At 37.4% G+C, this 13,693-nt stretch overlaps 1 protein-coding gene across 5 annotated transcripts; it reads right to left on the bottom strand.

Moving 5' to 3' along the window:
* Nucleotides 1-1,056: 1,056 nt before the first annotated feature.
* LOC134826685 (peptidyl-prolyl cis-trans isomerase G-like) lies at nt 1,057-13,044 on the bottom strand. 5 transcript variants are annotated; one of them, XM_063839157.1, is made up of 20 exons: nt 12,881-13,044; nt 12,586-12,690; nt 12,237-12,369; nt 12,052-12,081; nt 7,525-7,751; nt 7,069-7,249; nt 6,752-6,919; nt 6,510-6,641; nt 6,048-6,084; nt 5,811-5,930; nt 5,506-5,595; nt 5,309-5,382; nt 4,957-5,085; nt 4,385-4,825; nt 3,976-4,260; nt 3,671-3,726; nt 2,691-2,741; nt 2,350-2,406; nt 2,047-2,175; nt 1,057-1,720 (listed from the first exon to the last, which is right to left on the bottom strand). In XM_063839157.1, exons 1-20 carry the CDS (start codon nt 13,041-13,043, stop codon nt 1,665-1,667), a joined length of 2,664 nt encoding a protein of 887 aa, XP_063695227.1. In that variant the 5' UTR covers nt 13,044; the 3' UTR covers nt 1,057-1,664. The 5 variants fall into 5 exon arrangements, with proteins under 5 accessions (XP_063695227.1, XP_063695229.1, XP_063695230.1 ...); XM_063839159.1 differs by having other exon boundaries at nt 12,887-13,043; XM_063839160.1 differs by lacking the exon at nt 2,350-2,406 and having other exon boundaries at nt 12,887-13,043.
* Nucleotides 13,045-13,693: the final 649 nt, after the last annotated feature.

The following is a 13,693-nucleotide window of genomic DNA, read 5'->3' as shown; positions in this document are numbered from 1 at the left end:
AGTTGTCCCGAATAATCCTACAGGAAATACCGACAATCAGTGATCGTGGCTATACTATACTATTGCTACTGGTATACGAACTTTGGCTTGCCAGAGGCAGTATGGAGGGATGATGATTAATCACTCTACACTCGACTGTCACCTGACTTTTTCAACCCGTTCTCTAGCTGGTCCTGAACGACTATTAGTATTCGAAACCCTAACCCTTTAATCTGATCCCAACCCTAACCCTAACCCAATCCTTGACCTTAACAAAAGCATATGCTGAAACCCTAACCCTATCGAGAAATTAGACTAACTTCCTTATACGGTCATATCACGTGATCAAAACAGTTTTTCGCTAATATCTCGTCAGGGGAGCATTTTAACCCTTAGTCATGGGGGGTGATTCGGAATCAGCGTCCGAAAATAAATCTATTGAAGTTGGTTTCAACTGTCGGGGACCCTTTTAGAACAATTTCGAAGATCGACTGTAGAGTGATTTAGCACGCTCGAGTATGGAGGGGTATTATCAGTGATACTGATATTATTGACGATAAATGGGACAGTTGTAAAACTTGGACAAAAATTGCCATAGCTTTCGTGAATTTTTAATGACTATGAAGCATGAGTTTTTATGGGCCAACAGCGTTTATAGTTTTTATGCCTCTCAACATCTTCATCTCATGTTTTAAAACCCGCCAATTATCGTCACACATGCACTGTACGACTGTTGAAGCACACGTGTACTATTACAGCACACGTGTACTTTTACAGCAATAGAAATTGACCAATTTGTAGAACTTTTTAAACGTCTATCACATGATTCGTCTAGTTCTATGTATGACTTTAAGTTTAAGTCGAAGAACGCAAAATGCGGTCAGTTTTTGTAAATTTGATTCTTTATTGTCTCTTAATAGTTTACTTACAGCATTTGTAAACGTTTTTTAAATTGAGTTCTTCACATTTCACAAGGAATGAAACTGTAAAAGTTCGTTTTTTCGTGCCAAATCCTTAACGGTGTGAATTAAAGTGAACAGCTCCCACGATAAGACATTGACAAAAGAAAATCGAGAATTAAAAAGTTTGATAAAATGAAAAATCTCGCTTCCAAATTACAATTATCATTCAAGGTAATACTATAGGAGTGGTGCGAAGGAGATAATTAAAGAGTAAACGTCTCAATGGATCGAAATCCACTAAAATTCATCGAATCTCATTACTCATACGCATATTATATTTATATGTAGTAACGGCAGGGGTTAACGTGAACACAAAATTCAAAAACACGACGATGTCTTGGTGTTGGTAGCTATAGTAATAATTTAGTTAAACATGTATAAATTAATAAGATACCCTTTTAAATCAACGGTCAAAGTAAGAAGAAGTTACAACTATCCCCTTTTAACCAAAACAAGCGAAAATCAATCGTTGATTGAAGTTTAACTTTAACGGCGCAAAACAATCGGAGCAGAAGTCTCCTATTTAATGTGTATTAAGTGTGGAATTGTGGATGTTACAAATATGTTCTCGCAGCTTCAAACAATAAATTCTGTCAAAAATTCGTGACATTCCACAAATTGTTCAGCTTCCGACGAAATAGAAATAAATAAAAAGTCTGTGACGCATTCCACTGTTGGTCGAGTCTTGCTCTTGTGATGAAATCCTTAGAACTGAATTCTTCGTCAAGAGAAATCTATTTTAGGACTGTTATACTCTGTCAGTAAGGCATCTGATTTTCCTGAAAAGATTATGAATGTAGGACGTCACGTGTCAAAACAAATTTCTTACTTTCCCGCCATTACCGACGTTTATTGCTGCCGATAACATTAATTTGACAGGCGTCTACAGTCTACAGTTTAACTATGCTAGTAAGCAATAACTGTTATAAATAATTGGAATAAAAATACAGTTACAAACTTCTTCATGGAGAGCTTGCGGTTTAACGAATACAATGCTTGGCCTTTTCATGAATGCTCGTACTACAGACTTGATTCAAAGCGCAAAACTGATTTTTACAAACATGCAAATAAATCTCAACAAGCATATAAAAATAACAATTTTTACCGTCTTTCGGTTCAACAGCGTTTGGATAAGGGAACTCCTGGGTGTTGCTATCAGAACGTTTCTTAGCTCCATTTCCCGCTGATATTTTAACCTTGTCTTCCTCATCTTCTGACCATTTGCTCCTCATGCCTGGCAACGGAGATAAGTTAGAGATGTGTGCTATAATGTAAATGTAAGCTTTAAATGTAAGCTATTAAACCTATTAATTTCAACAATTTTAAGTGATTTATTTAATGCCGATGCTTTCTTAAATTTAAACTCCATCTCCACTAGATTCAAGATAATATGAAGGTAACAATTCACCTGCGTGAGCAAGACGAACACTCTTATACTTGTTCCATGATACTTCCACCCCGTCATCTACAAACGGGCAGGCTAATTAGTACATGCTGATTAGGCTAATTAGTGAGATTACAATGAATAGGGCCATATTTAATTGAAGCGCATAGTGGAGATGGAGATTACTCAAAGACGGGGCCAGTAGCCTGTAACGTGAACAAGTCATATTGATAAGGTATTTAACCAGATGCAAAGCCTGATACACGCGAAAACATTGATAGGCTCGTAGACACGTGACGAATCACACCTAAAAACAAATAATAACCGCCGTCCGCCAGATAGCAACCTAAACCGAGACCACGAACCTGCTTTAGATCTGACAGGTTTCCGAATAGAAGCATCGTCCATGTAGGAGGCTGAAATGGAAAGGTGTTAATTTGGTGCTTTAAATCAAATTCGTTCCAATAATGTGTTTATAAATAATATAATATCAACAAAATTAAGGAAATTCTTGTCAATTTTGGGGGGAAAATCGGACAATTTAACATTTTTAAAAACATTTTGTTAAACATCCAATGAAATTATTGACAACGTTGAGCCGGACCCTTTCTCGAATAGAACCTGAATAAAAAATGAGCCAACTAAATCTATGAGTGTAAGATGCCGTCAATTTCCGAATTGGTTATTATTTATCACGAATGTGACGGTGATCACGAAGGTAAAACTTTGAAGTGACTGAGTGATTCTCAGTTTTTATAATTATAGCCGTCTACACTCTACTCTCAGATTGTCAACAATTATTTTTAACTTTTTATGTGATAATATCAAAGTTTAGAAAGCCCATCATGAGATATATATTTGTACAATATAAGACATTTTTGGGCCGATATAAAAACACATTAATACACTTTGAGGCGTGAAAATTTGGATGAGATCTTTTTACAGAATGATATTATAAACAAAATGGATCATCAAAATAAAAAACAAAGCGGATATTAAAACACATAACAAAACTACGTCAATCTCCGTTCGCAATGTTTGGCTTCTCTCATTCTTCAAGACGTTCTTCAGAAGGTTGGAATCAATAGCTCTGCCGAAGTTGCAGGCCAATAGAGTATGACTCTATTTTGCCTAGTTTCTATGAGTTGCAACCAGGTACCACATGATATCTCGATACAATCTGTATAAAATAACCTGACTGCATTCGTAAGAAGGGCTATCTGATTTAGGTGTGTTAGTTTTAAATTATTGATATCCTATGGGAAGTGGGGACCCTAATAAAATACAACAAATTCAAAGATTCAACCAAAGCAAATGCAACTGTCATCTACAGGCAGGATCTTACTTTGGTTATCTCCTTGCTTTCTGTCCTCATTCCTTCTCTCATTCTGATCTGAACTCCTGATGAATGGTACTGTCGTTAATAACAGCCATGGAAGGGCCTTTATAAACAATAAACTCGTGTCCAAGAAATATTGCCGTACGAGTCAAAAACAATAAAAATTTGATTTAAGATTTAATGCAAAAGTTGATATCTCTAATTGTGAAAGAATAGAAACCAATCGAATTTTCACACATCAATAAAAATTACACATGCTTAAATTATTGACATAATTTTTGTGATGCAGTAAAGAATAATTCAAATCATACATTTTACTGTCGGCATCATTTCGGCTAGGACTCCTAGATCTCCTGTCATCATCCTTCTTACTCTTGTCCCAAACACTTCGGGGAGCGAACCCTGAGTGTGAATTCCCTGAGTTGTACAAACGGGGCTTGGGTTTGTAATTTGAATCCCACTTCCGGTAGTTAGGGTTATAGCCCCCGCCTCCTCTACCGCGACCCCTCCACTGTCCTCGGCCCTGTCCTCGACCTTGTCCACGGCCCTGTCCTCGGCCTTGTCCTCGGCCACGTGACCGCATAATCCCCGAATATCTGAAGACGAAGCAAAATTACCAATTTAAAAGTTACTGAATTAAAAGTTTTAGAATAAGGTATAGTTGATTCACAATAAAAAAGACCTTTATTCAATGAACTACCCCAAGAATGTTAAATTTACTTGTCATCATCTGATCCGCTGGAGCTGGAACTCCTGGACCTAGACCGTCTCTTGCTGCGCCCACCATCATGTCTTCGTCTGGATCCTGATGGAGACCTCCTTCTCCTCCTGTCTCTGCTTCTACTCCTGCTTCTGCTCCTGCTCCTGCTCTTACTTTTGCTCCTGCTCCTACTCCTTGATCTCTTCTTGCGATCTCGATCTTTCCTCTGCCGTCCAGAACCTCTCGGCTTCCTATCATGTTTTGCCGGAGATGGTGACTTTGATCGGCTCTTCGACCTTGTGTTTGACCTGGATTGACTACTTGATGCGCTCGGAGATTTACTGACTGATTTGGCTTTCACTTTAACAGGGCTAACTTTGCGTATCTTTTTAACGGGAGGTGGAGGTGTTTCTTCTTTCTTTCTGGACTTAGAACTCGATTTTCTCGCTTTTGACGAAGTTCTAAAACATTTTATTTAAGCGATCGAAAAAATAAAAGTAATATTTCAGCTATAAATGATTCTATACGTATTATCAGATAAAATAACTTATCGAGGTTGTTCCCTAATCTTTTAAATCATTGAGTAAAATACCGTTTAGGTTTAATCTCCTCTTTCGGGGTTATTTTCTTCTTTTTCTTTTTAGGTTTCTCCTCCTCGCTAGACTGTGATTCTGATTCTGATGAGCTTGGATCGGAGCTTTCAGAGGACGAATTCTCTGTTCTGAGGGACAGATTCTTAGAACTAGTAGAATTGTGAGCTTGGGGCATTCCCCGTTGGGTTACCGCCTTGCTTTGAGATCGTCGTGGCGAAGATTGACAAGATCTAATTGTAATGTAATTGCTAGCAATTAATCAATCTTAAGTCAATGTTGAGATAATTTTCAGGAAGACCCCGGCCCCTTTTAACTGATAGTTATCTTATCAGATTCAGTGCTTTTACATACTTTTTGGATGCCTTTTTCTTCGAAGTTTTCTTTTTTGCTGGCTTGACTTCATCTGTCTGATCTTCAGCAGGATTCTAAAATGTAAATGAATATTAACATCTAGTCGATTACAGGTGACAGCACAGTTATATTATATTAGTAAAGGTGAATAAACGAGATGAATCAGGCAATATAACCGAGGAGTGAAAATAACGAACCACAATAATGTTTCCGGCTTTGGGAGTCGGTATAACTACTTGGTTCACACCGAGTTTCTTCGCCTTCGCAAGACCTCCAACCCCGGGACCCTGTAAACAAAAACCGGGCTACATGGTGTGTTATCTTCTCTAATTCCCAGAATACATGATTGTTGAATATAATAAAATTGTACGGGATTGTATGAATCTAACAGTTAAAGATCTCCTGCCACACAAAACGACAAATCAGTTACACGGTCAATGATAAATTTCCATTCTTCTCAATTAGTAAGTACATAATTAGTAGTGATTAGATCGGTTCCTACCACGTTGGTTTTAGTTCTGTTAACGATGGCAGTGATGTTATCAGTAGGGCCAGTCTGGGAGAACTCTTCAACTCCCAGACCGTGTAGCTGACTAATGGGAGCCATAAACGCTCCAGCTACCTGGAAAAATGGAATATGAGCACAACTCAGAACTGTTAACAGAACTAAAACCACGTGTCTAGTTTTAACGAGAGTTGCTACATTATTTGTATACAAGGCCAAAAGAGTTTAATTTACCTTTCCACGCTTTGCAAAGAATTCGTCGTCCAAAAACCTGAAAAAATGTGGAATTGAGTTGTATGTTTGAAAGTATAAGTTAGAATCAACCGATTCAGAGACTTTTCCTAATAGAAACGCAACCAAAACTTCTTAATAGCTGATATACACTATATACTTATAGGTGCACGTAATAAACTCGAAAGCAATTGATCGACAGTATTTCATTCTATTCACACGGCGAGGTGTGGAGAGGGTCATCGTTATATTACTATAGAATACATCTAGAATTTCTCGGATAAAATTGAAAATGGCGATAACACCCCATAAAATCATAACAAAAACATTCTGACAGGTGAACTTCTCTATTAAGGCATTAAATTTGCAACAACCGTCAGCCATGCTGCATGGAACTTAATCAAGTTTGATAGGCCAAATATCAATGACCTATTCTAACAACATGAAACAAGTAATTCTAATTACTTCTCCTCTTTTTTCTTTTCCACTTTTTCTTTCTTTGGTTTCTTAATCTTCCTCGGAGGAGGAGTTAAACTACTGCGATAAAGATACGATTTCTTCATTTCTTCCTGTTCTGAATCGTTCTCTGACGTCAGCCTAGAAAGTTAAATTAGTTTAATAAAATTGATAGAAGAAAAGTTGGAACATATTATAATAACGCAAAGCGTTTATCACAGCTAATCTGTCCGCGTCAGTCGGTGACATACTTTTCCCCAGTCAAGATTTTGTCAATCTTCTTTATCTTCTCTTCAACTCGTTTTAACTTTTTCGCGCGTGACTTCTTCAGCTTCTTTTTCTTGGCCATTTTATCCAACTTCTTTTTAATTCGAAGCAATTTCTTTTTCTTCGTCTTGAGTTTTTTATTACCACTATCACTGAAAATAATATTGATCATCAATAATTATTTTAAAAATAGGATTTGGAAGTTTCACAATTGAGCAGTAATATCTCGAAATTTGAGAATCCAGAACAACAAAGAAAAGAATAATTATTGTTTTCATCTATTTACGACATGAAATTCAACCTATCACTGGAGTCATCTGAACTATCATCACTATCGGAACTATCACTGCCACTGCTCGAGCTATCGCTTTCATCACTCGAACTTTTCTTCTTCTTCTTCTTTTTCTTCTTCTTCTTATCGTCTTTAACAACCTCTATTGCAGCAGGAGTTGCTTCGTGCAGCAAAGGAATGGACGGAGCGACTGAAAAATATTTAACGTAAATTTCTAGCGAATATCTCGATATCCACTTAATTAAATAAAAGGCATTTGATAGATAGTTTAGGTTACGAAGTTGGCGTTAATTCGTGTTTTGATTACGGCAAGATCTGTTACTCTGTTCAATAGTTGAACAGGGGGGGGGGGGTGGGGGCACTTAAACGACCGTGTTACTGGCCCCCAAACAGGTTATATTTCATAAGATCACCATTGCATAGCTTATTTAAAACAAAACCGAAATCGCTACTAAACAAACAAACCAGTAGCAACTGGAGGTGCAAGTGACGGGATCGGTAGAGCAACCGGGGCAGGCACCACCACTACTGGCAGAGATACAGGACTCTCCTCTCTACCGTATCCTGAAACCATTCCACAGTCTGCTATACGGATATCTGCAAACGGTTTGTGCTCCGTATCTACCCCCATTAGCTCTATCTGGTCCAAATACCTTTCTCCTTCGATCACGTGACCGAACACTACATGTGAGCTGAAAGGAAAAAGTATTAAACATAGCTTGAAAGATTATTTGTTTTATCCGGAAAAAGTTTTAAAAGATATGATCTGCCACTTCTTTGCTCTTTCTACGCCGGTAATCTAAGAACCAAAAACTGAACTCATTTGAACATCTGTTATTTGCTCAAGAAACTACTCCTTCTGAAGATTAAACTAAAAATTGCATATACAACACGTATATATAAACTTACAAAAAAACAGAAGCGAAACCAAGCAGAATTGAAACTGTATATTATTATACAAAAGTGGTCAGATTGCGAACAAATGAAACACAATTAATTATAGATCTAAGTAGTAGCTGTATTTGTAGCATTGGTAAGGGCAAAACCTAAAGAGCTAGGCAACTATAAGTAAACTGCAGTTTCGTTTCCTCCCGGTGCAGTTTTCACAGCAGCAACCCCAACTCTCAGATTAACGCCTCTGAGCTGTCAAAAGCTATGAAGAAAACTATGGAATCATCTGTTCAAGAAGTTTGAGTGAATACATTTGGTTAATACTCCCAATATTTGTAATTTCTGATTTACTAGAACATTCTCCATACTACACCCTACTACAGTAAAACCCCGATATACTGCACCCCGATTTGCCGCAAACCTCGATTTACCGCGGCCATTTCCTTTTCGGAACTTTTCCCAAACTCCGCGGTAAATCGGGGTTTTACTCGCGTCACGCATCACGTTATGTAATATGATCTATATTCTATAAGCTATGACCAGAGACCGTGTCATGTAACGCGTTACAGTCTCTTCCATCAAAATATAGGTCAGAGACTCGATAAAGCACATTTAATATAAATTGTTAAGAGCATTTTTCATCCTATTAGTGATTTGACTAATTTACTTCAAACTGGGGGTACCCAAACCTATTATACTTTGAGCAATTTTGACTGATTTGAGTAGACTGAAATCTATCTAATTTGTCATTATGTTACGCAAATTGTTCGGCAGAACTACTATAAATTCATTTTCAGACAAATTAAATATCTTTACGAACGATGGATATTGGCACCGTATAAAAATGGCTGAAATCACCATTATTTACTATTATTTTTGCTGAGATCAACCGATATAAGTGATAGCCACTTCTCTCTCGAACCACACTCTTTACGCCTGTAAGACTAAAGCTGAAAGGTATGTACTAATCACTTGGTCCTCCCTAGCTCTCACTGTTAATCTGATCGGGAACTTGTTCATTCTGCTGGCCACCGTCCGGTACAAAGCAATAACACTGGATAAAGTGAGTGTGACTCTGATACAGAACATTGCGGTGAGTGACATCCTGATGGCACTCAGCACCATCCTACCTACTCTTGTGTCTCTGATTGCAGACAAATGGGTATTCGGTGACATGTTCTGCTACATTCAACACTATCTCTACCCTCTGGTGTTCACTTCAGCTTTGCTTCTCATCTGTGCCCTGCACATGAGTAAGCTGGCGTGCCTTGCTTTTCCTTTTTGGTCCATTGACTGGAGTAAAAGGGCGGCTAACTGTATTGCTGTTGTAATTTGGGTCATTGCCTGTATTATTCCCATAGTACAGCTTTGCGTTGACAAAACCAGTGTCACGTTCGATTACAGGTTATACAGATGTCACTTTTTCCACAGAGCTCCTGTTTGGAGGTGGGTTCACCCTCTGCTCGTGGCTTGCATTATAGTTATCCCTAGCTTCATCGTCTTCGTCACCACGATTGCTCTGCTGATTTTCATTCACAGGAAGAGAGGAACTGTTACGGTGCAAGGCGCTTTTACTTCTATCTACATAGGATTAGCTTACCTCCTCTCCTTCGGACCTCACGCACTAAACCAGACCATTATTACAAAATTCTACCCGAATATGAACAGGAACACACAAGGATTCTTCTTCGTGTTTTATACCAGGTTTGCCTTCTTCATTCCCTTCCTCAACGGCATGTCTAACTTCTTTATCTACATGATATCGTTAAAGAGCTTTGGAGAGTTCGTTGAAAAATTGATCCTAGGACCTCTGCGGACAAAGTTGGGAAGAACAAGGACTAGCGTATGTGTCATTTTAAGTGGAATTGCGGAAGATAACGATGCAACCGTGACACAATAAATAAGACATAGCCAGCAGGAACGTTTATATGTGAATTTAATTTTAAGAAAACTCTATCTTATCGGGAAATCGTGTGTCTGTTTGATTATATACACGCTGTTCAATTTGTGTTGGAGTTGAAATAGATATGTAATTACATGTAATATTTATTCAAAGGGAATAAATTGTTTAGATTGTTCTTGTGATGGAGCCTGGAGGTGTTAGGGGACATCTACTTAGGACGTCCGGACTCCGGCAAATAGGGAGGAGGGGTGGTTTTGGAATTTCGGACAAATCCGGACAGGGGTGGTTTCTGAAAATCCGGACGTCCGGAAATTTTGGCAGAATTAACGAAAAAGTCCCATTTATTACAACTCTTTGACACTAATTACTCTGTAAGTTTAGATCCCTGTATTTTGAACGAGTATTTAAATGTACCTAAGTGTAACTGTGCTAAACTTGTTCGACACTAAATGTTTTATTGTCTATTTTAAGTAACTACACATTTTATTAACAATGAATTTGAGTTGGTTTTATTTGTACTTTTAAAAGTAGCTGGAAATCCGGACGTCTGGGGGGGGGGGGGGGGGGGGGGATGGTTTTGAAAATTCGGACACACCCGGACAGGGAGAGGGGGGGGGGTGGTCTGGAAATCTGCTATTTTGGCGGACGTCCTAAGTAGATGGCCCCTTACACATTGATTGAGTTCAAGATTATCCTATATCTAATTATCACTTACACACTCGTGCTTTTGGACTGCAATTATCATGTTTCATTGGATAAATGATATAATCAACATGCAAATATTAAACTAGATATTTTCAGAAGTATTCGTGGAGATATGAAGCTTTTAAATGTAGCAATTGTAATGATATTGTCTATTGATTTACTTTCAAAGTTGAAAATTCAAACTATCTCAAATTATGAAGAAATAAGGGTAGACTAGACTACTTAACATGGAAACAGAATTTCTGAAAGCGGCTTTAGAAAATGCCTCTAGTCACCCCGTCACCCGTTTGCTCCGAGATTGCAGATGCCAAATCGATATAACAAAAATTTGCGAATAACCTGCGCAGACGCACAGTAGATCTACAGTTTATGCATGTATAAGTGCATGTAATTGCACGTGTGTATGCAGTGATATGCAGCGCATAAAAACAGCGAACTCATACATGCATATAACGATGCATAATGATGGATTCGATGCAGCTCAGCGCAATGCAATATGTAATTTAATAAATATAATGCAGCGCAATGCATGGCGCGCGCAAGCAAAGCGTGCTGAACTGTATTTGCTTTCGGCTTCATAATGAATTTCGCGCGTTCCGTTTAACACATATATTATTTTGAAAATTATGCATGTGCCATAGTGCACCTTATTAGGGTGGATTTCATTGTCTCAACTCTCATGTGGGCTATCATTGGACGGTTGTAAGTTCTGAGGATCTAATGGTCACTCTAAAATTACTTCAGCTCGAACACCGCGTGAAATTAGGATAGTTTACCCTATACTTGGTCTGTTGGTGTTCGAGATTCTATTCTAAGTTTCGGGAGCCCAATGCAAAAAGCTAGATCATTTTAATCACAATGATAAAATTAATAAATCACCGCAATTAAAATGCTTTTGCGGAATGAGCGTGGTGTCGAATCATGAAAGGCCGCTCAAACTGTGTGTTAATGCGTTGGAATGTTAACTCCAGATTGTGGCAAAACAATCAAACGAAAATTGGAAAACATTTTCAATCATAGTGAAACACCTTTTCTTTAATGTACATTTCAGTGAAAATTAAACTTTGGTAAAGAGAGTTAAATTTTCCTTACTTCGGCCAAATTTACGTTCATTGACATTAGATAAAATTGGCCAAAAAATATGAGTCAACCTATAAGTAAGCTGAGTATATACCACATCTTTCAACTTGTGAAATTTCCAAGTCCCAAACCAGAACAAACGGTGTTAAAGATAACAAAGACAGGAGCGAACATATCAATTTGATATCACATTGATGAATGAATTGAAAACTAATCTTCAATTCGTTTTTAGGTTCTGCTTTTTGAACAACAGTTGGTCGTTATACATCCAGCCACTCCAGTTCATTACTCACAAGATTTTTGGTTTGAATTCATTACCGTAACATAATATTTTAGGTACACAGTTTTATTATTTACTATATCATGTGTTGAAACATAATTATATTTTGTATTTAATTAAAATTGTCGCTCACTTGTCTAGATGAGGGCAGACAGCGGTCGTTCTGAAGAGCAGAGAAGTTAAAAACTCTAATTAAAATAAAAATATACAGTAAGTGTAATGTTTACAACTGATTATAATTTAATCAATTCAAATGAATAAACTTAAAAGTAACAAGTAGTAAAACAGTGGATTACAACACTTAAAAAGATAACTAACATGAAGAATTGGGATCCGTTAGTGTTAGGGCCCCTATTTGCCATGGACAACAAATACTTCTGATCGTGCTTCAAGATGAAGTTTTCGTCAGGAAAAACACCTCCAAAAATACTCTCTCCACCAACTCCAGTGCCTGGAATAGAGACTTAATTACTGGTCGGGAATAATGTTAATTGAAAATTATACCATTATATATGTATAATTAACATGATTATCTCAATTTGTATGATTACAATAATTGTCGAATACTGTCTCATAACGGTAATTAGTTTTCAGATAATTGTTTTAACAAATTTGTTTTCGATAATTGTTTCAACAATAAGTTGTCAACTAATTTTCCTGTTTTTACCATGAGTGAAATCGCCTCCCTGGATCATGAAGTTTTTTACAATTCTATGAAAACTGGAGCCTTTGTAAGAAAGTGGTTTTCCTTGACTGCCATGCCCTTTTTCTCCTGAAAAATAAAGATTATAAATATAGAAATTGTGTACTAATTGATACAATTATAGACAGAAGCCAAACTTTACAAGTTACCGATTACCGATTTAAAATAGGGAAATAGTTAATACAAAACTGCTGGGCTTTCATGGAACGTTTTTACGATGGATACGGTCATCTCTGAAAATTATAAAATCTAAACTCACGATCACCTGTACAAAGGCACATGAAGTTCTCGCAGGTCTTTGGGCATATGTCAGCACACAGTTCGAATATGACGGTGCCTAGTGGCATGCCGTCTATATTGACTGTGAAGAAACATCGAGGGAGCTTGGTAGGCATCCTGTCCCTAGTTTTAAGAAATTCCATTAGGTAAGTGATACAATTTTACCACTCAATGAAACAAGAAATTCAATGAAACAAGAAATTTAATTTTAGCACATTTTACAGAATAAAAAGATGTAAAACAATTCATAAAATATAATGCCCATTTGGTGTATGACTTTTTGTCCTTGACTGCTAGTTTGGTTTTGGAAGGACAGGTAACTAACGGGGCAAGGAATTCGCGTGCCTGAAAGCTTTTGCACACACCGAAACGCTAGGTCAGTTAAGTTTTTAGAGACAAGGCTCATATTAGGACTAGAAGAAAAGTGTTAGCGCAGACATTAGGGGTTCTGTTTATAGTTGCTACTATAGGTTGCAGTCCTGTTGTGACAAAAAGTCTACACTAAAATATGCTTTAATTTATATTGTGTAGTTCAAGGATATAAAATGCAGCTTCAAGGTGGATATTGGAGTGCTGGCAAAAGATTGTGGCCTTTGTATCAATGGTTACAAAAGGGTTTGAACTTTGAACTTGAAGGGTTTCTTCAGAAAGAAAAGGAACCCAATATAAATGGTAATTATTTTTGCTAGACTTGTCTTCGTGTTAAATCGTAAAGTAAAATTTCTGTATAGTAATTCTCTATACCAGGCTCCTTGGGGGAGACGAAATTGCACGTTAGATCCCAGTATATGTA

The sequence above is a fragment of the Bolinopsis microptera genome, chromosome 2 (genome assembly GCF_026151205.1).
Source record: "Bolinopsis microptera isolate Bmic1 chromosome 2, MBARI_Bmic_1.0, whole genome shotgun sequence".
Lineage (NCBI taxonomy): Eukaryota > Metazoa > Ctenophora > Tentaculata > Lobata > Bolinopsidae > Bolinopsis > Bolinopsis microptera.
The sequence above is the reverse complement of the archived record's forward strand: the minus strand, read 5'-3'. Positions and strand labels throughout refer to the sequence as shown.

Coding starts and splice junctions, on each gene's coding strand:
- LOC134826685 (XM_063839157.1), bottom strand. CDS start 13,043: ATGGAATTTCTTAAAACTAGGGACAGGATGCCTACCAAGCTCCCTCGA. Junction 6,920..7,068: donor TCAGATGACTCCAGTGATAG/GTTGAATTTCAT, acceptor TATTATTTTCAG/TGATAGTGGTAATAAAAAAC. Junction 4,261..4,384: donor AGCGGATCAGATGATGACAA/GTAAATTTAACA, acceptor CTTCGTCTTCAG/ATATTCGGGGATTATGCGGT.